We start from the raw sequence: 23388 nt of genomic DNA, 5'->3' as shown, positions 1-23388 counted from the left end.
TATAGGTTGCTTATGGTGAGAAAATGGTTAAGATTAGATTGTGAACAGCCTACTGAGCAAAAGAAAGCAAAACCCCCAAGTTTTCAAAACCTAAATTATGTTTTGGGGTTTCTCCTTGAGAGAAATCAATGGGAGAGAGAGAGATCTTACCTGAATGTGATTGGATGTTGTTGAGGAGTAATTTGGAGCACTAAAATCCACCAAGGAGTGAGGAGAGAGCAAGTATGGTCAGGCTTGGGGTTTCTCCGAGCTTTAGAGTTGTGTTTTGAAGGAGAAAAATAAACCTCTAAGTCACGGGTTTTAAAATTTTAATTTTGGGCCATGCGGTTTCACCCGTGGATTCAATTTTGTGAAATCGACTGAGAATCCATGAATTTCTGAGAACAAAATTTGATTCTGAAAAAGCTCGGATTTACCTGTGGTTGCAACTTACTGAAACCACACCTAAAACCGCCCAAGCCAGAAAGGGTTTTCTTGCCTTGTCTTGATGAACCAACCTATGTTAGGCTTTTATTACCTCTATTTGATGTTTCCCTCGCCCCTCTTGTGGCATATCTTACCCCGGTAACTTAAGCTTTATGCTTGACAAATAAAAGTATAGAAGTGAAATGTATACAAGATGTGGAAATGGTATTGTGACAAGAGCATATAAGGGAAATGAGACATGATAACCAGAGGAAGATGTTTGGAGTGAAGAGAAATGAATAAGATCAATGCACATGTAAAATCCGTGTGAAATCCCTAGTGCATGGACGTGAATAATGAGATCAATGTGAACAACATATACTTTTGGCTACTTTACATCCCAACGAATATGAAACAAGCAAGTTATTGGATGAAAATACCTCAACAAGAGACAAGAATTATTTATTTGAGGAAGAGAGGAAAGATTCTAAGGATTTTATCAACGATCATGTATACAAGAGAATATGCTTGAAGATAAGACAATGTGATAATTTTCTATGAGATTTTATGGCATGTAAAAGAATTAGATTTGAACTTGGAGAGTTTTCCAAAATATTGTGAATTGAGGATTTTACTATAACTAAAACCTGAACATAATCCAAGTAAAATTCAACTAGATATGACGAACATAGCAATAATCTCTAAAATATTTCTTGCAAAGACTTGAAATTTATAAAAGATGCAATAATCAAACAAGGATCCAACAACTTAGTGTCATCGATCAAATAGGACTTGATTTACACCCAAAAACCCTAGTTCCAATCGGTTTGGCATGGATTTGGTGTACATGGCCATGGTATTACAAGCAAAGTCAAGACATGATCACAACTTGAAATGATTCATCCCAAATCCAAGAAAAGAGAAAGTAGGAATGGGAAGAAAGCCATATCTTGAACAAGTGAGAGTTAAACCTTGAGGCTTAAGATTACAAGAAAACCACCCGAGGGAAGCTTGAACGGAAGTCCTTGTAGAGCTTTTTCTCCCTGTGGTTATGTTCCTTTCTTTGGAGCCAAAAGTGAGTTTTAAAACTCGCGGCTCTGTTATGTTAAATTTCTGCAAATGAACGAACGAGCGAATCCACTTATCGTGAATCCGCTCCGCATAAAACTTGAAATTATCATTATAAATCTGTGCGGATCAACGAACGGATCCACACTCATGCATCCGTCCGTAAATCCGTTTGACTTAAACCCTCTCGGCCATTGAGACTTTTGAGATTGGACAAACGAACGGATTCGCATTCCACATCCGCCCGTTAGTCTGCTCTCCCTATTTTCGCGGAGGAGCCACGAACGGACCCAGAGTACTGACACCGTTCGTGAGTCCACCTGATTTCTTTTAGGATTTTTAGCTTGTTTTGGAGACCTTTGACTACACTTATATGTGATGATTATGTGCCTATACCCTAGATCGGACACCCCGTTGTGTGACCCATTTGTGGGAACCACCTAAGTCTAGTCAATACCTTGAATTGAAAGAGGTTAGGACTTGTACCCGACTGGGCCAGCTAATAAGAACTAGCAGGCATCGGTAACCGTTGTGACTCCTCTCTTACATAAGAGGAGAAGAGTTACCTTTGAGGATGAAGACCTTCGATCCTATGAATTTAAAGACCCGAACCTTATGGATAGAGAAACCTAAACCTATACGGGTAGAGACCCTTAATGCGGTGCGTAGAATCTAAACCTATGGATAGGTACTAGGAAAGGAAAGTAATAGACTGGTTTATTTGAGTAAGCCATGAAGGTCACGTGTATTTGGAAGTCATTCATAACACCTCAAGCTAGTGACGACTCTATTTGAACTTTACTTGGTCCATCCAAACCTTGTTTAGACTCATAGAGAAAGTCCTACACCGTGATTTGACTTTCCAAAAAAAAAAAAAAAAAAAAAAAAAAAGACTTAGTGAACCGTACCTGAGAACTTCTTGTTCTGGTGGATTGACCTAGATGACAATTATGTCCATAGGGATTTGAATGTAATTATTGAATCTATGCCTACATATTGGTGTGATAAATATATATAGATATACCTTAGAACCTTGGACTTGTGTGACTAGAGTGATTCTCTGGTACTACAAACCTTAGGGTAATGAAGAATGAATTTAATGACCGGATAGGTTAAATTATGGAGACTGCTTGAAGAGTTGACTTGGACAAAAGCTAGTAATGGTTATTGGTTCTCGAAAGAGGACTGATGTGGACTCTTCCCTGTGGGATAACTGTGTAGTAGGTTAAAGGTTGTGAAAGTTGAAACTGAAGGATGTAACAAGACCTTCTCCAACGACAGATATGAATGGGGTAATGGATCACCAAATGCGTCCCCTCCGTACTGGGAGTGAACAATAGGAGATTCCATCAATATTCCAAATCATTCTAAAGTTGGGTTAGGTAATGAGACAACCAGATGTGAAAGCCTTTAGAATGTGAACCCTATGTTGGGACATGGACAGGTTAAATCCTGTAACCCAAGACTGACCAGAGTAGTGAAGGCTAGAATGGTATCACCTGATCTGGAAGATTTAGGGAACTCTGTTCCTTGAGACTTAACTTAGTAGTTGGAACCCTATTTTTCTAGGGTTATTGTGAACCACACCCCTGTGGTAATGCGACCCTGTAAGGAAAAGAGAATTGTGGAACCTGACTTGCTGTGCCACGTAGGCACTGCCTCATCTTGACCCGACCTTTGACTTAGTTCAAGATGTGGGTGACTTGGGATGTTGTTATCCAACAGCCCTTCTCACTTGAGACCCTAGCTGCCTCAAATTTCGGGGATGAAATTTCTTGTAAGGTGGGGAGGATGTTATACCCGCACCCCGGATCATAATTAATTATTATTTCTTCCCCGTGACGTGTGGTTATCACTGCCACGTGCTGGTGAGCTGTTCTCACCGGTGGTCAAACCCGATTACAAATTATTGATCATGATACGGGCTTACCATTGACTCACCATGGCAATGGAAAAGTAAGTTCTAGCCTCAAGTCTTATTAATTATTCTTCCCTTGGTAACCTCGAAGTGCGGGTCCGGGCTTGAACCGCTCGAGCTATTTCATGAGAGAAGGGAATAATTTAAGTTCGGGTCCCACGTACCTTTAGGAAGTACATTGGGGACTTATACCCATCTCTTATGAACCCATCTAAGAATGGGCTTTTCCCTAATTAAGGTTGTGGGCAGGCCCATTTAACTCTATTTGACCCAAAGATGGGTTAACCCATTCCTGTACCCTAAATAAGACCATGGGTCAACCCATTAAGCCCTCTTGACCCATTTAACTTAAACTACCCATTTGGCCTAATGACCCATTTATCTTGGATCCACCCATTTAACTATTTGACCCATTTAACTTAAAGGACCCAAGCCCATTTTCTATAAATAAGACAAAGGGGGGGGAGAAGGATTCATTTTCATTTCTTCTCCCATCTAGCCTAAATCGTGGAAGAGAGAAAGAGGAGAGAAAGGAGAAAGAAGAAAGAAGAAAGAAGGAAAGAAGAAAGAAGGAAGGAGAAAAGGAGGAAGAAGGGTGGAGAATCTTGGTTGGAGGTTTGAAGATCACTTCTTGGAGCCTCAACATGGAGCCTTCTACCTTGGGGTGGGTAAGCCATTCAATCCCATCTCTTTTCTTCTATTTTGGGTTTTGGGGTTTGGGAAATGGGAGAAATTCGACCTAGGGTTCTCTTGGAACCTAAGGAATCGATGGAACCTCTAAACCTAGACTATGGTGGAGTTATTTCACTCCATTACAAGCCCTAAGCCTAAGTAATCTCTTTCCATTTAAGAAATTTAAGGTTTCTACCATATTATGTCCTAATTTAGGTTCTCTTTGTTTTCTCTTAAATCCATGGGATTACATGGACCTAATGAGGTCTTAGAACCCTAATGGACCTAGGAGGAAGCTTTCTTGAAGCCTCCCTACCTTTAAACCCCTTGGAAAATGAATCCCTAGTGAGAAACCCTTCAATTTTCGGTTCTGCAGGTATGTGGTTTTACACTCGGATTCAGTTTTCTGAAACCACATCTGCATCCGACCTTGACTAAAACTATCCTAAGCCCCTGGTTAGCTAGGATTTACATGTGGTTTCAGACCTGCAAGAAACCACCCTGAAATTACCTCCCTGAAAAGGCCCCTGTGAAGCTCGGATTTACACTCGGATTCAGTTTTCTGAAACCACATCTGCATCCGACCTTGACTAAAACTGTCCTGGGCCCCTGGTTTCCTAGGATTTACACTCGGATTCAGTTTTCTGAAACCACATCTGCATCCGACCTTGACTAAAACTGTCCTGGGCCCCGGGTTTCCTAGGATTTACATGTGGTTGCAGAATTTGGGCATGAAACCACACCTGCAACCACTTCACTTCTGAAACCTTATACTTAAATGATTAATGGGAGACCTTTTGGGGATCCGTCCCTTTACTTAATTAATCCTGTTTGCACTCTTTATTTAGGTTTAAAGTTTTCATCTTGTGACGTGTTACTTGATTGCGGCGACAACTCATAACATCGGGACATAACACAAATAGTGAGTGGGTTTGGTTGTTTGGGCTTGATATTATTATTGCATTGTATATTATGTCATCATTATAAATTATTAAGCATGCTTGCGCATATTGCATACTTTTATATATGAATGTTATGATGTTAATTGGAGATGCTTTACTTTGATGGGTCTCGTGCGGTGGGTGCCGTGAAACCCCGGATAATATATATATTTATGAAGAAATTATGTTGAATGTCATGTTGAACTGTATGCGCCGTGCCGTGCTGGTAACCGGGCACTAAACCAGATGAAAAGTTGATGCGCCCGGATTACCTCTCGGGACGATAGGACTTGCATGTAGCTGTGGCTAGGATTTTACACCCTTATGCTACGACCCTTACCAACAGGGGTTTAGGTGTTGGGTAATCGATACACGGATTCGTGGAGGTGGGAGAGGCCATCATGGTAGTATTGGTTATCGGGGTCGCCACCGAGTGGTCTTGGAGGCTTCGATCGGCGTAGGTCCCAGGTGACAATTGAGGTTTCATTGTGGCGATAAGTTAAGTGACCCACAGTGTCTCCCGAGTTGTCACGTAGCATATGCCATTGACTTAGTTGTGATGTTAGGTGGAAAATTTACTTAACATATGCATGCATCATTGGACTATGTGAATTGTGTGTTTGTGCATCCCCATCCCCTCACTGGCTCAGTGGAGAGCTAACCCCCTCGTGTACACAATTTTTAGATTATGATGCAGGTACGGAGGAGCCGGAAGCTGTGTTAGAGGAACATGGCAACGGGTGTCCTTGTGACAATTGTGCCTACGGGCCGTGAGAATTCTAGGGACTTGTTCCCCTTTTGTTTATTTTAGGGCGTAGGCCCATGTAAAAACATTTACTGTTATACCCTTGTTAATCATTATTAGATGGTAATGAAAAATGGATTAACTACAGTATTTATCATCTAGGCTTTGATCATCTTGTAACTATTGATTTTATACGCTTCCGCAAAACTACTGATCATTTGGAATGTAATATTTTCCTTTCCGCACTCTGATATTATATTGTTTTAATATTAGTTATGACTGTGCGTTGGGACACTGTGTCAGTGATCCTGGCAGCTTAGTAGGATGACAAGCGTTGTCCTAGTCACCCCTTATAATGTATTTTATCCCTTGTTGGGATGGGGGCGTGACAAATTTAATTATGCATTCAAGTTTTTCTCAATTGGATTAGTGGGGGAGCCTTAGGGGTTTAGCCTATAAATAAATTATTTGGCTCAAACCCTATGAGATGAACACAATTAGAATCTCTCTCCCTCCTTTCAATTTCTGTGTTTCCTAGGGTTTCCATCGTTGCCTAAGGTTTTGTGATGTAGAGTTCTCTGAGGAGAAACCTGTAGAGATCGTGTTGTGCTCGTAACTATAAGCCGCATTCGATCATCCCTTCCGCTGCGATTCCATTCGGTTCAGGTAATCCCTAAACCTCTGTGATTAATGGAATGCTAATTATCTTACAGGTAGAAAGCAAGGCTATTCATTCATGCGCGCCCAACGCCAAACAAAAGAAAATGAAATACATAAAACAGTTAGAGAACATGATAAACACAAGGTATGGACATACGGTATCCAAAACCAAGGAGTGAAAATTGACCCGATCGCACATGACATTGACTGGATCATCCAGACTAGGGGTTGGGTCACTACCACTTCCTTAGATAATAGGCTTTAGCCATTGTTAATTTGAAGCGCGTGCACATACGTGCCAATAGAAGGGGCCCCAAATGTGTTAAACAATCCATGACCGATGGTTGGAGCCTCAGAGCCGACGTTAACCTCGGTGCCACAAACACCTAGGTAGGCAACACCTACAAATACACAAAAAAAGGAAAAAGAAAAACCACCCTTGACAAAGAACCCAGACATCGATACATATCCTTGGAGCACAAAAATTACAATTTTTGGCCGACGATGACCAAAAACCCTAATCACCCAAAGAAAGGGCCCACTAAGCATTGTCTCCTCCTTTTTGTGCATATCGATAATCCTACCAGAGCCAGTGGCGGAGACGGAGGTGAAGGCGCCGACGCCTCCCCAGGTGATGTCGCAAACCAGGTTGTGGGCCTCCATGGTGGGAGCAGGGTGGAAATGGTGTGGAAGCAGTAGTAGGTGGAGCAATATGGGATGGGGGTGTATCTATTATCGTTTCTCCTTGTGGGAGTCTCGGATTTGTGCTCTCCTCACAAAAAGCTCAGTTGAGATATCATTGAGTGGCACCGTCGATAAAACCGAGGGATACTTGCTAGATTTCGACATGAGAAGCCTAGATCTGAGTAGATCTGAGCAGAGGCGAGGGAAAGCTGAAAAACTGAGAAGGCCGAGATCATGAAGAGGCGGGTGAGAGAAGGAAGAGAAAGGGAAGGGGAAATGAAAGGAAATCAGATATGAAAGATCTGAGAATAGGCGAGTGATACAGAAGCTGAAGAAGAGAGTTTGAGTTTTCCAGAAGGCCAGAAACCCGTGAAAGCCCTGAATAAAATCCCATCGCTGGTTCTGGAAACACGAGTTTCTGAACCAGAAAAAACGATTCTGGAGGCCTAATACAAAAGGGGAAATGATTGGTTGGAGTTGGTATTTCAGGCAAGAAGACAAAGAAAGGGAAGGAGAAAAGATAGAGAAAGAAAAAAAGGAGGGAAGGGGACATGCCACTGGGGGCGGAGATGGGCACGCCACTGTGATGGAGACGGTTCACGCTACTGGGGCGGAGGTACTACATCGTGCAAGAAAAACCATGAAAGGGGAAACAACGGTGGTGAAGTTGAAGTTTCAAAAGCTTGATCTCAGCGGAAAAGGAGGGATTGAAATCTTTTATACAATTCTGATCTTAGATCAATTGACTACCATGTTTGTCACAATTTAAAATACTAATTGAATAATCATAATCAAAATAACATAATTAAATATTAAAATATTGTGATTGAACCCTATCTTTTTAATTGTAATCTTTCTTAAGTTGTTTATAATGTGCCAAAATTCAATAACAATAAAAAACTCAATTTTATCCCAACTTAATGAGATCGGCTATATCGATAAAGAAAAAAAGAAAATGAACACCAACACATGAAAGGTGGTACATACAAAAAAAAAAAAAAAAAAAAAAGAAAGATAAAAATAAGAGGAACAATGCACCTCGTTGAGATCTATAGATGCCTTTCATTATTGAGATCTAGAATACGGAATCTTCAAATGTGCCAAAATTGTTTACCAAAAGATTTATTGTGTAAGAATTTCCATTTCATACCCTACATGTTACATCTCATTGAGATTTATAAATTGGACAAGTCCAAAGAGAGAGTCGGTAAGGATGTATATATCAATATAGAAACTGCCGTCGCCGGTTGCCACCCACAGTAGTAGTAATTTAAGGGAAAAGAAGCCCACCACGACACTTCCTATGTAGCATATTCCTTTACAAGCTCTCTCACATTCGATTTATTGACTCTAGACTCTCTTCATATAAACTAAAAGAAGGTGTCAAGTTTAAATACACATGTTTTTTTTTTTTTTGGGTAGACTTTTAAATACACATGTTGCATACAATTTTTCTTGAACTCATGGCGAAAAAATCTCTTCATCCATTGGATCTTATTTTTTATTAAAATTTAAAAAAAAAAAAACATTTTCGATTTTCAATAATGGGGGAATTATTGATGACATTCACTCTTTTTATGGTCTAATCATAATATCAAATCAAAATGAATCATCTTATTTTTTTAAAAAGAGATAATCTTGATGTAACCATGTAAGTCGTCACCATTCTATGTGATAATAAGAGACAAAATATCATTCCAAGTAAGACAAAAGCATTAATGAAAGTAACTTTGTGATTATCCAAATTAAATACCTGTTATACTGAGGAATTTTAATCAAATGTCTTGGTGCCAAGATAAAAAATTCAATATAATCAATCTTAGCTACACACTTACACCAAATACGACCCTGATCGTGCTACAGTGAAACAGTGAGGCGAGGAATGATCGCTTTACCCCTGGGCAGGGGTAAGACAGTCATCCCCCATCTTGTTGTGTCTCGACAGCATGGTCCTGTTGGGCAGCTCGGCAGTAGAAGATCTGAATCCATGAGAATGATATGTCATAAATGTCCCTCATATTGTAAGATTCCAAAAAGAATTCCTTTATATGCTTAAAAATGCATTTGGACAATGTAGACAACCCTCACCCCCAAAAAAAAAAAAAAAAAAAAAAAATTACTAGATTCAATATAGATACTTGGGTGCAGGAAAGTTCTTCAATTTTCCAAACTTTCGGCTGGTCACTGACACAGTAAGGCGGTGTAAGGGTCAAGCTTGAACACGTGTGATGGATCCCACTAAAGATCATTCCGATCACTCCGGATGAACTTTTGCTGATCCAACCGTCTCAAATACTCATTTAATATTTTCTCTACTACTCTACATTATTTATGTCGTGTAAGCCCACTTACTGAATTGACTGAAGGTAGCCATCTCGTCAATCCCACACAAACGTGTTTATTTTAGTTTTTCTTTTAAAAGATGATATACTTTTGACTAGAGTGATGGTTTTAGTAGTGGGTGTGCCTTGTTCTGTTGAAATTAGTGCTATTAATCTGAAGTTTTATATTGTGTAGACTACTAGACTTTGTTAGTTGTAATGTGAAAATGAAACTGAATAAATTATGTAATCCTTTAACCAAAAAAACAAGTAAGATTATTGAGAATGAGAGAACGGTGTATCACTTTTAAATTATTTTAAAAATATTTTTTTTATTCTTAACTTAAACAATTTTTGGATAGATGATAAAAGAAATTCAAAAGAAAGTTATAACTTCTTAGTACTTGACCACTTTATTTATAATAAGTTGCACTCTTTTGTTATATAACTCCGGCGGTTTCAGAGCTGAACTGACTGAAAACAGGAGGGCCACCAATTGGTGATCTTTGTGAATCTGCAACATCCATTGGCAAAGACGTAGAAATAGAAAGGCATCACTGGCTCACATTCACGCTCATCTACTCCTTCATGTATATGATTCTAAAGTTGTGTTTGATATGCATTCTAGGCCAATTTTGCATTCTCAGACAATAAAAATAACTATTTTTATCATCCGAGAATACGAAATCGATTTGAAATGTATTTCAAGAATACATACCAAACACTGCCCAAATCTTCTCCAATCTAACATTTCAACTGTCCAACTATGTCTATATTAATTACAAAGGATATATCTTCACCCCTCCTTAGTTGTTTTCCCCTTCCATCCTTGAATGAACATGTTTTCAACCATGGAATTGGAATATGAGGAAATGCAATGACCTAAAAATCTAAATAAATTACCATGTGTAAATCAAATGTTTAAAATGACCCAATATGATGGGTTCAATTATATCATACAAATTGTAATTATTTAGATTTTTTTGATCATTTGATCTTAGATCAGGTTGTACCATCGTGTTTGTCACAATTTAAAATAGTAATTGAATTATTATGATCAAAATTTAAATAATTAAAATATCAAAATATTATGATTAAGTTCTATCCTTACAATTAAAATCTTTTTGAAGTTGTTCAAAATGTGTCAAAATTGTTTACAAAAAAACAATATGCAAAAAGGGCTGATATTCTCTGTGTTGCAGCATAGACTGCGCCCAGACACATGGGCCAACCATTCAGGAGAGCAAGGTGATCATTTTGCCGACCCCATGTGTCTGAGCGCGGCATACACTCTGGCACAGAAAACATTTGACCATTACCATTTGATACCCTACATGTTACAACTTGGGCATGTCCAAAAAGAGAGTCCGTAGGGTCTATATCATTACTATTTTATATCCCTTGATGTATGAACAAAGAAGCAACTTCTTTTGGAAACCTTAAAATAATAATAATAAAGAAACTGCCTTTGCCACCCACACTGGTAACCACGATACTTCTATGCATTTTCCTTTACAAGTTCTTTCACATTCGATCCATTGTGTTGCGTCAAGAAATCGTCGAGCGGTCTTGCGAGTGCCGTCACCTGCAAGTGGACCAAGGGGTCAACAGAGAGAACCGGTGTGGTCCCGGCCTAGGGCTCTCCGATGCCAAAGTTAGATCTCCTGGCGCAAACAGATGAATAGTGATTATTCAGTATGAGTTTAGATGTCCCTCATGGGGTTGTGTACCTTGCCTTTATAGTAGCGTATGGCGGTGTGGAGAGTCCCAGTTTGATGGCGATTGTCTCGTTGAGTGGATAGAGGCCCTGGGTAACGGGGCTCTATCCTGATTGATCATCTCCTCGCGGGAGGGAGTGTCCTAGTGGTATCAAGCTCCTTGGTGGATAGATACCCGCGTGTGGAGATAACGTCCTTGATGCTTGAATCCGTCTGGGTGACGTGACCTCTAAACGGCGGTCTAGAGTCCTGGTGGTGACATGAGTCTTAGCGATACGATCGGGTTATAGGTGGGTAGCCTCCTCCTCACGTGCCCACGATGCTGTGCCTAGGTACAGGCCGCGCCTGGGTGAGGCCGCGCCTGGATGTGTGGCCGCGCCCCCGTGGTGGCCGCGCCTGGGTGAGGCCGCGCCTGGGTGCTGGGACCCCGGTTCGTTCTCCTTGGCTATGGAACGGGTCGTCTGTGACACGTGGCGATCGTTGATTGGCCCGGTGAATATTGGATGTATCACATTGATTCCACATTCTCTCTCTACGACACTGTGTATGCAGATTCCTCTACATACCCTTTCACAATTTATCCATTGATTCTAGACTCTCTTCATGTTAAATACCTTATGGGATTTATTTTTTTCTGGGAGTGGGGTGAGGGAGGGAAGACGGGTGTAGGTCGCACGCCCAAACATAGTGGGGGTGAAATGATCAGCCCGCCTCCATGAAATACAGAAATTCCACTCTTGAGATGCAATGCGTGTGGTCCCTACACTCCCCCACAAAGAATACTCTCCCATATCTTTTATACCAAGATTCATCATTCACAATATTTACAAATTATTTTGAAAGCCTTTTTATACTCCTATTTTAAACAACTTTTAAGAATAAAACAACGGGCTATTAATAGAAGGGGTCAAGTCTAAACAAAGTTATAGAGTTGTCATTCACACACTCCTTATATTACCAAGAAAAAAAATTCAGACACCACCCCCTTTAAAATATTGGTTACCTTAAACATAGATGGATTTAATTTCTCTTAATCCATGACGAAGAAAGAATCTTTTCATCCATTGAACCCTGACCATTTGATTAAACTAGAGAAATAAAAGTATTTTGAACCTTCAATAGTATGAGTTTGGTTTCTCTCCACGTACCAACAGGTGAACGCACATGTGTGAGCCAACCACCTGTCTTATTTTTGTCATTTACAAGGAAAGAAGGGGTTTTTATTTAAACAAAATTAAACTGTGATTGGCTTTGAGATGTACATTCATCTATTGGTACGTGTAGTTCCTTTTTCCAATAGTACAAGAATTAATGATGACATTCACTTCTCCCAAAGTTTAATCATAAAATATCAAATCATAAGTTTAACCAAAAATATATGTATATATATATATATTTATATATATCAAATCATAACGAATCATTCTATAATTAAAAAAAGATAACCTTGGTGTGTAACCGAGAATTTGATAATAACTCGTCACCATCCTATGTAGCCACAAGAGACAAAATATCAACCTACGTAAGACAGCCATTAATAGTTACTCCACATACTTCTATAATGCGAGTGTTATGTGCAATAGTCCCACATCGGTCCCATAAGAGATTAGATGTGGGCATATATGATATTGGGTTCCTTCTTTTTGTAGATCGATTTATGAGGGTGAGTTTTTTCAATCGTAATATTGATGCTTTCATTGACCCGTCCTTTGCGGTTGGTTACTCGGGAGGGGCGACCTAGTGCTAGAGTGCGAGCCACTAGGAAAGGGCTACATATCGTCGAAAAAGGGTCCTGGAGCAGAGTGGAGCCGCCTAGAAAGGGCTACTTGATCCAGAGTGTTAAAGGGTGGAGTAATGTTATGTGCAATAGTCCTACGTCGGTCCCATAAGAGATTGGATGTGGGCATATATGATATTGGGTTCCCTGCTCTTGTAGACCGATTTATGAGGGTGAGTTCTTCCAATCGTAACAGTGAGTTTCGAAGCAGTTGTCTTGGTGCCAAACTTAGTGAAACCAATTGCGGTTATACTATGCAACTCTTTTAAAAAAAAATTAGAGAAAAGTTTTGAGTGGGGAAGCGTATCACCCATGCCTTGACATAGCGGAGGCGAAATGATCTCCCCAACCCTATGAAAAATAGAAATCTCACCCATTATGCCAACATACATGCTCTCATTGGCCTCGAACACATGCTAGGGCCCACAAGGACGTGAGATACCTCGGTGGATGAACCATTCCTTTATGGGTTCTAGATCTCCGGTTCTTTTGTTGTTTGCTTTTTTTACTTCTGACTTTTATCAAGAGGAGAGGAGAGGAAAGGAAAGGAAGATGAAAACATTGTGCTCAAAGTAGAGGTCAAGTCTGGTGACTGTATTATTATTATTATTATTTTTTGATAGAAGTCCAATTTTAAGTGGTGTCTGTATTATGAAATATGAAATGCTACAGAGAAACAAGTGTAGACTCAAGAAGACGAATGGCTTTCCCTATAAAATTGGACTTCTCCTTATAAGAATATCACGAAATAAATGTGTGACAAGCAACAGTTGCCCTCTCTCTCTCTCTATAAATACGTGGTAGTGGGCTTCGAGCCCTTGACCACTTACTCATCTCTCTAGCTTGTTGCATATTGCAGTGAGAGAGAGAGAGAACAGTGTTTACGGAGCTGCTGTGCCCATGGATCGCTTGCGCACAGCATCGAATGGAACTACCCTTGTCCCAGAAATCGTTATTGAAGCAACTTCTAATGGACATTCCCAGAATCTCTGCGGTCGTAGCAGTTCAACGTCTTTCACAGAGAAAGTGCGTTCCCAACAATGAGTACCCATATTCCCTCCCCCATTAATCTCTCTCTCTCTCTCTCTCTTTCGTATCTCGTTCTCTCAGACTCAAAGATTTGTTTACATGAATTGGAAATTGATGGGTTGGAGTTGGATCCCCAGATTAAGTTTATGTTCTCTTCAATTCTGAGTTCCATTCCCTTCTTTTGTATCGAAACTGGTGGCTTTAGGATTCTCTGTTCTCCTTATGAGATGTTTATGCCAATATTCATTGAATTTGTTACTCTGCTTCGTGTTTGTTCGAGTGTGTGTGTGTGTTTCTATCCCTCTTTCTTTCTGCCTTTTCCTATAATTGATATTTATGGTTTCTAATTTCAATTTTTGGATCAGGGGAGTGGTCGTTGGAGCACCCTATTTCTTGCTTACAAGACGTTGGGAGTTGTTTTCGGGGGACTTGTTACTTCCCCTCTTTATGTATACCCTTCAATGAACTTTAAAACTACTCCTACAGAAGATGACTATTTGGGAATCTATAGCATCATGTTCTGGACTCTCACTCTCATTGGGGTTGTCAAGTATACCCTCATTGCTCTTAGAGCAGATGATCAGGGTGAAGGTATGACCATTTTTTACTCCTTTGTTTATACTTTATACTATTATTGATTTAATGTTCTAAGTGTTCTATGCAGCATTTTCAATTCAGGATGTTGCTTTCTTTATACATATTTATAACTGAGCTCCTGAGAAGCATGGGTTTGGCTTCATTCTCTAAAAGATTTTTTTCCCCCTTAATGTTGTGTAGCCTCCTAAATTGCCCATAGTTGAACCAATTATTATTCAACTAGAAGAATGTGCAAGAGTCCCCCTTATAACCAAGAATTATTGTGTAAGGAAATATTATTACAAAATTATAATTTTTTTATTTTTTTGTTTTGGAGGGGATGGGGCGCAGTAGCCACAGATTTATTCTAACAGTAGGAGAGTGAAAGAGTCATGTTTAGGTGTAGTTCCAATTTCATCACACTGGCAAGCCATCACAAAACTGTAGTGTATCCTCAAATACTATATATAGAATTTATCCCTGATGAAAGCATATTTTTCTCAATGATCTGCCAGCCCACTACTTATCTGTAGCCAAAATTTAAGGACCATAAGCCATTGTTGTTGCTGCAGTAAGGAGTGGTTACATGGAGTATTGAGGCCAGAGGTACCACATGTATTCTGGGGATGAAGCTGGTTGATTACTAAATCCACCTTCGTATTATGTATAGATAATCATGTTCCCAAAGTACAAATTTACTAGATGCATCTTCTACATCTCACCTTACTGAAATTTGTCTTGAGTCACCTCTGGCTGCACCATTACTATTCAACTTTGTCGATCCTGCTGGGGGAGGACCTAGCCAGGGTGAGACTTATGGGTGGGTGATGGTCTTGCTCCATTGAAGGCTTGGTACTTTTATGTTTCTCCAACTTCATCGGAAGCAGTACGCAATGTGCATGTTCATCAATGATTTCAATCGTCGTACTTTTCTATATAATTTTATTTTGTACTCCTACAAAAAAAAAATACAGAAAAAGAGTGATGGGGAGAGAGAATGTAGATGATTTGGTTCACAACATTTGTTTGTTAGCACTTGTGCACTAGGCCACCCTTTAACCTCAAGGAAAGAAAGAAAGAAAATAATGGGTGAACAATGATTAGTTTAGCCAACCTACTGTCAGTTGCATGTTCACTTAAGCTATTAAAAAGATACATGCAACACCCTCTGTAAAAAATAGAAAAACAAGCCACAAATGTTAGAATTCAAGAATGCAGGGGTATGATCCTATAGAATAAATTATGTTCAAGTAAGGTCGTAGTACAGAAATGTTAAGTGTCAAATTAAGTGGTTTATACTTAACGTGGAACTAAATCTGCTGATGCTTAGTCAACCTAAAACTCAACTCCAGTCACCATCGAACAATGACTTGATTGAGTTTCTGATTTACAAATTGTCATTTTAACTTTGTCCATGCTGAATTTGTGCTTCCTAAGAAGAAATAGTTGCCATAATTTGTTGACATAGAAGGAGGTGGTACATTTGTTTGCCAATTTAGAAGCCTCATGACAACTGTAACATTTGAGAGAATTGACAAAGGTGCTACTTTTGTTAGCTCATGTCAGCACATAACTTTAGAAGCTAGATAAGAAATTGATATCCTTATTTTATCTTCCATTTGACAATCTGGTCCATGTATAAGTATTCGGAAACATTCCTTATTTCCAATATGTTTTGGGTCTTTGATAGGAGGCCATTTCATTTTCCCTCTGTATTTGTCATAACTTCTCAACATTAGGCTACCTAGAACATAGTTACATAGGAAATTTTTTATTCATCAGAACACAGCCGAAGATCCATGACCACCTTGACTAATTAATGAAAAAATTGTTGGGGCATATAACATCAATCGAATGTTAAAAACAGGAAAATGATTGATCTACATTACATCTTGTTGGGTTTATAACCTCCATCTACCACTATGAAAAACTAAGAAAAGAAAGAAGAAAGAGAATTCAAGGAAAAACAACCCATCAGACTTTGTTTTGAAAGGCATTCTTTTCTGCTAATAATAGTTTCTTTTATCTTTTACTAATTTATGCTTTATACTTTAACAGCCTTCGTACTTATGTTTATGTTTGGCCATAAACTTGAGATTAGAATTCCTCGATGTTATTATAACATTATTGTTCACAGATCAGTAATTATCTTCTCCTTTGAATGTATTTTTTGTAATATCATCTCAAGTTTGTGATTGTGGGTTTTGTAAGATTGTTCTGTATTGAATCGTTGATTAGGTTCATAGTGATCAATTGCAGGAGGTACTTTTGCCTTGTATTCACTACTTTGTAGGCATTACAAAATTGGTATTCTTTCTTCGAAGCGCACTGATTCGAACTCAAGTATTTCACCTGATGAATTAAACAGAGAGCAAAGCAAGTTGGGGAAATTCTTTGAACAAAGCCTGGTTGCAAGAAGGGTATTGCTCTTCGTTGCAATGCTTGGAATGTGCATGCTAATTGGTGATGGTATACTTACTCCCGCAATTTCAGGTTTGATACTGAGCCAAATATTGAACTCTCATCTTGATGAGTTTGTTCTATAGCTATTTTATGTTCAAAAGTTTTCTGACTTCAAACATTCGTTTTACAGTTTTATCTGCAATGCAGGGGCTACAAGCACCTTTTCCTTCTGTCCATAAAAGTAAGTTTTGATGCAAATCTGCTTTACTTGAAAGAGTTAAGAAGGATAGCCTGTAAATAAATTCCTTATTTAATATAGTTGTATCATATACACTATGGCAATGAGTCTTGTAATACATCATTTACATAACTGTTATTCTTAGAGATACACAACTCAGGCAGGTAGGGTTAGGTTAGGGACCCACCAGATTCCAACTCTGAGAAATTAGTCAAACAATACCCCACATGTCTCTTTTCCAAAGGATGAGGTCCAACCACCCTGGATGGGTCCACCTAATAAATCTCTTTACAAAAATAGAGCTATACCGTACTCATCTTGATGGCGAAAATAAGAAGTATTTTGATGAGCTAGGGAAGTGGATACCAAGAGCCCTCACACCATTTTAACTGATGGGAAATTATATTAACATTAAGTGTAGGTTCAACTGGCCTGTAAAATGTAAAGGGATGAATTAAAAAGGGCAGGAGATAGATGCACAGACACCAAACTATAGTCATGAGATGTAAAAAATCCTTTGGAATCAGTGACTCAAGGAGACTTATCTCTGTTATTAAAAGCATAATTGATTTGGTATATAGGATCTGTTTGAATTCAATCAACGTAATATAAAAAAAATAGTTATGTAATTGCAAAAGATGAAGAAACTAAAAGATTTATAATCCTTTTAGAAGCAATAGTTATGATGCAGATCTCCTTTTTATAGAAGGTTGATAAGCATTGATTTCTAGAAATTGTATTTTTGTTGCATACTTGAAGAATTGTCCTTCCCATAAAGGTTGAGCTTTTCTGATTCTCAAATACTTGTGTTTCTGATAATGCAGTTCATGTTGAAGCTCTCTCTGCAGTAGTTCTGATCGTGTTGTTCCTAATGCAAAAATTTGGTACTTCTAAAGTGAGTTTCCTCTTCTCGCCAATCATGGGTACCTGGACTTTGACGACACCAATTATTGGTATATATAGCATAATCCACTATTATCCAAGCATATTCAAGGCTTTATCTCCACATTACATTGTTCATTTCTTCTTGAAAAATGGAAAGGAAGGCTGGCTGTTGCTTGGTGGAACTGTTCTTTGCATCACTGGTAAGTTGTATGTCAAAAGCTTGTTGCCCAAGATGTATAGAACTTGGAAATTTTTTCATGATTCTCACTTGCTTGAGTATTTTTTAGCCTATTCTAATTTCCTGAACGCCCATGCACTTGCTTTATTCATGTGCAAGTGGAAAACAAGTGGCAGTTTTTTTCCCCCCTTTTCGATAGCCTAACAAGAAAATCATCCCAGGTGGATGATCTTTACCATTTGATAGGTGTAGCTTTTATTGACATTTCCAGTTAATGGTCCAAGATGTCCAATCATATATCTGGAGTTCTCTCCTCTCGACTGGGTGAGAGAGAGGGGGGCATCAATTGGTTGGATAGTCTAGACCTACTTTCTTTTTACCCATATGAATGGTAGATGGATGAATAGGCATAAGGTTTCCTGTTATTGAAATTCATTGTGACTTCTGATGCCATGTCTCATGCAGGTTCTGAAGCATTGTTTGCAGATCTTGGTCATTTCAGTAGGAGTTCAATTCAGGTATGTGGTACTTACCACAATGTTTATCAAAATTTTCTACCGGTGTTTCAACAAGAAGATTTCTTATACTTCCCCATGCCCCAACAGGTAGCCTTTTTGTTCACTATATATCCGTCACTGGTCCTGACGTATGCAGGACAGACAGCATATCTGATCAAGAACCCCAATGTTCATCATGACGGATTTTTCAAGTTTGTACCTACCGCAGTGTACTGGCCTATGTTTATTGTTTCCACACTTGCAGCAGTTGTTGCAAGCCAGTCGCTAATATCTGCAACCTTTTCTATAATCAAGCAATCAGTAGTACTGGATTATTTTCCTCGGGTTAAGGTGGTGCATACCTCCCCAAACAAAGAAGGCGAAGTTTACTGTCCTGAAGTCAACTATATCCTCATGGTTCTTTGTGTTGCAGTGATAGTCATTTTTGGAAACGGACAAGATATCGGAAATGCTTTTGGTATGATGAGTCAACTATATCCCCTGCTTCCTGTTTCTTAGATAACAATTAAACAAAAGAAGAAATCCAAGGAACTGTTGGTAGACAATAGGGACCTCTACCACCAGCATCCTATCATTGTGCATGCTTATGTGATGAGCGTATCAATGACTCTCTTCTGCATGATGAGAAGGCTAATGGATTCTTTCTTTTTGGTAGAACACACAGATTTTTGCATCTTGTGTCTTCTAACCAAGGTTCTAAAACTCGAGTTTCAACTAGGTTTCGACCAGCTAGAAAATGAGTTCGTCTCGGTTTCGACCATATCTCGGTCGAAACCTGGGACTTTCTCCAGGCTAACCCAAACCTTGGTTTCGAGGCTCAGAAGTTGGTTTTTGCCCTGATTCTTATTGTGTTGCCTATTTTTGACATTTTAAACTCAATCCATGCATTAGTTTAACATAGAGAACACTAAAAATATTACTTATGGTTTTGATCCAAGTTTGATACTGTATATTGTTCTTGGACACGGTATCGAAAAAGGTTTGACAGGAATATAACTCCTTCAATATAAATGAGATTTAAACAATCTTGGATTTGCTAGAAAGCTTTGTTTTGATAGTTTTCCAACAAGTCCAAGATTGCTTAAATCTGATTTATATTGAAGGAGTTATGTACCAGTCAAACTTAATTTGGTGTGCGTGAATGCTGTTAAAATCGCTCTGAATGAAAATATTTTTTTGGACATCAAAACAAATGAATATTTTACCGCACTTTTGGTTTTTAGCAATGTTTTATCATATTAAGATTTATAGAATTTTTAGATTTGAGAAAAACCCCAACATTAGAAAGTTAAAAATTGTACCTACCGTTGAAAATCCAGTTTTTGTTCTTGAATTGGGGAGGTTGCCTTTTTTTTCTTTTGGAATTTGATTTTATAACTATTTTTATTAGATTCAAATAAGGGGCATTTGCTTATTTATAAAGAATATCTTAAGTAAATGAAATACAAATGCAAAATCATTTACTTAAATGATATTAGGCATAAATAAGTATCTGTCCTGGTAACTGGCATACTTAAGTACCTGTACTGGTTTCGGGCCAGGTTTCCCCAAGTTTCAATGGGCACAAGTGTCAAAATTTGTGAAATTACCAACATCTCGGTCGAAACCATTGAATTTCGGTCAAAACCCAGGATTTTTTAAAATCACTCTTCAACTCGTCTCAAAAACCTGCGAAACCGAGTTAACTCGGTGGTTTCGATAGGTTTCGGTCGAGTTCTTCTTCCATGCTTCTAACTCTTCTCATGTGCATGTACACCAATACTATGTTAAACCATTCAAAATTTTCTTTTCTTTTCTTCTTTTTTCCTTTTTGGGTCAGCCGCATTCCTGCAAATATTTGGCTGTTTTTTTGGGTTCTTCTGATAGTTGTTAATCCGTAAGATTTTCTTTGCAGGTGTTGTGGTTAGTCTGGTAATGCTTATCACGACCATGTTGCTGACATTAGTTATGGTTATGATATGGAGAACACCACTTGTGCTAGCTGGACTATACTTTGTTGTATTTTTTGTCATGGAAGGTGTTTATGTAAGCGCCGTCTTAACTAAGATCCCTGAGGGTGGTTGGATACCTTTTGCTATTTCCTTTATCCTTGCCTTCATTATGTTTGGGTGGTTCTATGGAAGACAGAGGAAGACAGAATATGAGATGACCCATAAGATAAGCTTAGACAGTCTTGCAGTGCTCTTATCAGATCCTGAGATCCAAAGGGTACCTGGCCTGTGCTTCTTCTATAGCAACATTCAAGATGGGTCGACTCCAATTCTTGGACATTACATAAAGAACACGAGGTCCCTACATAGGGTGACAATTTTTACAACGCTCAGGTACTCATTGGTTCCTAAAGTGGCCCAACATGAGAAGATCACTGTCAAGAAACTGGGCCTTCAAGGGTTGTATCAGTGCACCATCCACTATGGGTACGCAGATTCTATCAATCTTGAAGGATATGACTTCATAGATCAAATTACTGATAGCTTGCGGTACCATAGCTCAAGTAGTTTACCCTCTGGTCCTCTGTCTATTGAAGAAGAAACGCAGGAGTTGGAGCGTGCAAAGCAGGCTGGTGTAGCTCATATTAGAGGGAAGACAAAGTTTCATATAAGCAAGAGTTCTAGTTGGTTTGACAAGATCATGCTTGGATTTTATGAAGTCCTTCACAATAATTGTAGGTCTGCACTCCCTACTTTAGGGGTACCTATTCAAGAACATATTGATGTTGGTATGCTCTATGAGGCTTGAAAGAAATGTTTTCTGTTCTCCTTGCATTATGATCAATCTGGAATGGGTTAGTATGCTCAAATTGCCATCATTCTTACTAATAAACATCCCTGACATGTCAATTGGAACTCTGTACAAAAGCTAGCAACTTGGAAATGTCACTAGTGCTGCCATGCTAGTGTGATTTTCCATACAATCAAAAACCCAATCGCTCCTTTAACTTTCATTTTTCAGATTTCTCTCAGACAGACTCTCAGTATTCTTTCGTGCTCTGGGTGACCATTGTAAGAGAGAGTACCAGTCTATGCGAATCTACACAGTTTTTTACAGGCTTCAGGTTCCCATATTCGAACCGTGATGGTTTGACAAGATGGGTTTGGATTTATTTTTCAGAACCTGAACCTGAACCTGACATAACCACGCATTTGACCAAAGAATAAAGGAGAACCTTGACCAATCCACTTGGTTCTTTCAACCCATTCAATAAAATGGGTTGCATAGGAATATTGACAACTCCCTCCAGCTTGACTCCTCAGTTTCTCTAGTTCTCTGAACACCAAGTCCTCTTGAGAATCCCTACATAATAAGGGAGAGTGATAGACACACCACCCCACGTGGGGCACCAATAAGGGCATAGGGCGGGGCATAATACAGGAGGGGCAGGGGAGTCATTTCACAAAGCAGAAGAGAGACATAGACACAACAGGTGCTAGCTTGTGGTATACCGGCAGTGAGTCCACCCTTTTCCCAAATAAAAATAAGGGAAAAAGTACGTTGCTTGGTTGTGTGGTTCCTGCACCCAGACTTATGAGCATTCGAAATATCCGCCCAGCCCTTCCTGAAATTTAAAAAAAAAAACATCTGTGTTGATGCTCTTATCTACGTTGTCATTGGTCCCACGCTGGTGCAGGGGCTACACGAACTAAACAGCGATCTCTTGCCCTAAAAATAGAAACCAATTCAAAGTTTGTGTGAAGTTACCTAATCCACTAAAGGAGTGAATTCTAGCTGGGCTGGGTTGGGCAAATGGTGAATTTTGAATGGGTTCAAGCCCGAGGCCCAACCCCATGTGTTACAAAATTGGGCTTGAATTTCTCATGGGCCTACTACACCAATTATTAGAATTCCTATCCCAGGTATGACCTGCTTTGGCTAGAGTTTCAGATTTCTACCCTCAAGGACTTAACAACCATGCTAGAAGGACTAAGGGGAATATTATTGTGAAATTGTGAGAACCCAAGTCAGCAATGCCAAGTTAGTGGGGGACCAAGGTGGTCCCACCTCCAATTTCACGCATGTCTCAACCCTGACGTGTAAACTGGGCCCCTACAGAGATTGCATGCAAGTGGAAAAGAAAAGTCCACCCTAAAGATAAAAACCTTAGCTGCTCCCTCACCTGCCTAGTGAGAAAATTAGGAAAACAAAAATTGAAAAAGCTCCAGGATTTTGAATTTCGTCCTTCCATTACTCTTTCCCATGAATCCATTATCTTATTCTTATATGTCAATTAATTTGACATCAATTCGTTGCAATTATTAACTACCCCACAGTACATTAACCTCTTCTATTAACGAATTAAAAAATAAGCCAACAAGAAATCAAAACAAACAAAGCCCTAAGCAAAGCCAAAGAAGCAAATCCCATCAGTCCATCACCTCCCCTTCCTCTCTATCCCTCTTTCTCTCCTTTTTTGTTTTCTCCCTTTCTTGACTGACTTCTTCTCTCACTCCTTTCTAATCTTTCTTTTTGAAAAGCTTGCCAACAAATAGAAGCATTTGTTGTCCTTACCCTATAGTGGACTGGACACTAAAGCAAACACTACTGCTCAGTGTTTCTTCACTCCTCTACAAATGTGCTTCACTTCTTATTCAATCAGGGTCGTTCAATCAGCCCATCATGTCTTAGATGGTCTTTTTATGATCAAACCCTGCTCA

At 39.1% G+C, this 23388-nt stretch overlaps 1 protein-coding gene across 1 annotated transcript; it reads left to right on the top strand.

The window, feature by feature from the left end:
• Window positions 1–13765: 13765 nt before the first annotated feature.
• Window positions 13766–21481, top strand: LOC122663876 (probable potassium transporter 17). Its single transcript, XM_043859540.1, has 8 exons — window positions 13766–13935; window positions 14304–14529; window positions 16774–17007; window positions 17108–17158; window positions 17980–18240; window positions 18684–18736; window positions 18824–19193; window positions 20631–21481. Exons 1-8 carry the CDS (start codon window positions 13810–13812, stop codon window positions 21473–21475), a joined length of 2166 nt encoding a protein of 721 aa, XP_043715475.1. The 5' UTR covers window positions 13766–13809; the 3' UTR covers window positions 21476–21481.
• Window positions 21482–23388: the final 1907 nt, after the last annotated feature.

The sequence above is a fragment of the Telopea speciosissima genome, chromosome 6 (assembly GCF_018873765.1).
Source record: "Telopea speciosissima isolate NSW1024214 ecotype Mountain lineage chromosome 6, Tspe_v1, whole genome shotgun sequence".
NCBI classification, from domain to species: domain Eukaryota; kingdom Viridiplantae; phylum Streptophyta; class Magnoliopsida; order Proteales; family Proteaceae; genus Telopea; species Telopea speciosissima.
This window is presented reverse-complemented; position numbering and strand designations above follow the sequence as displayed.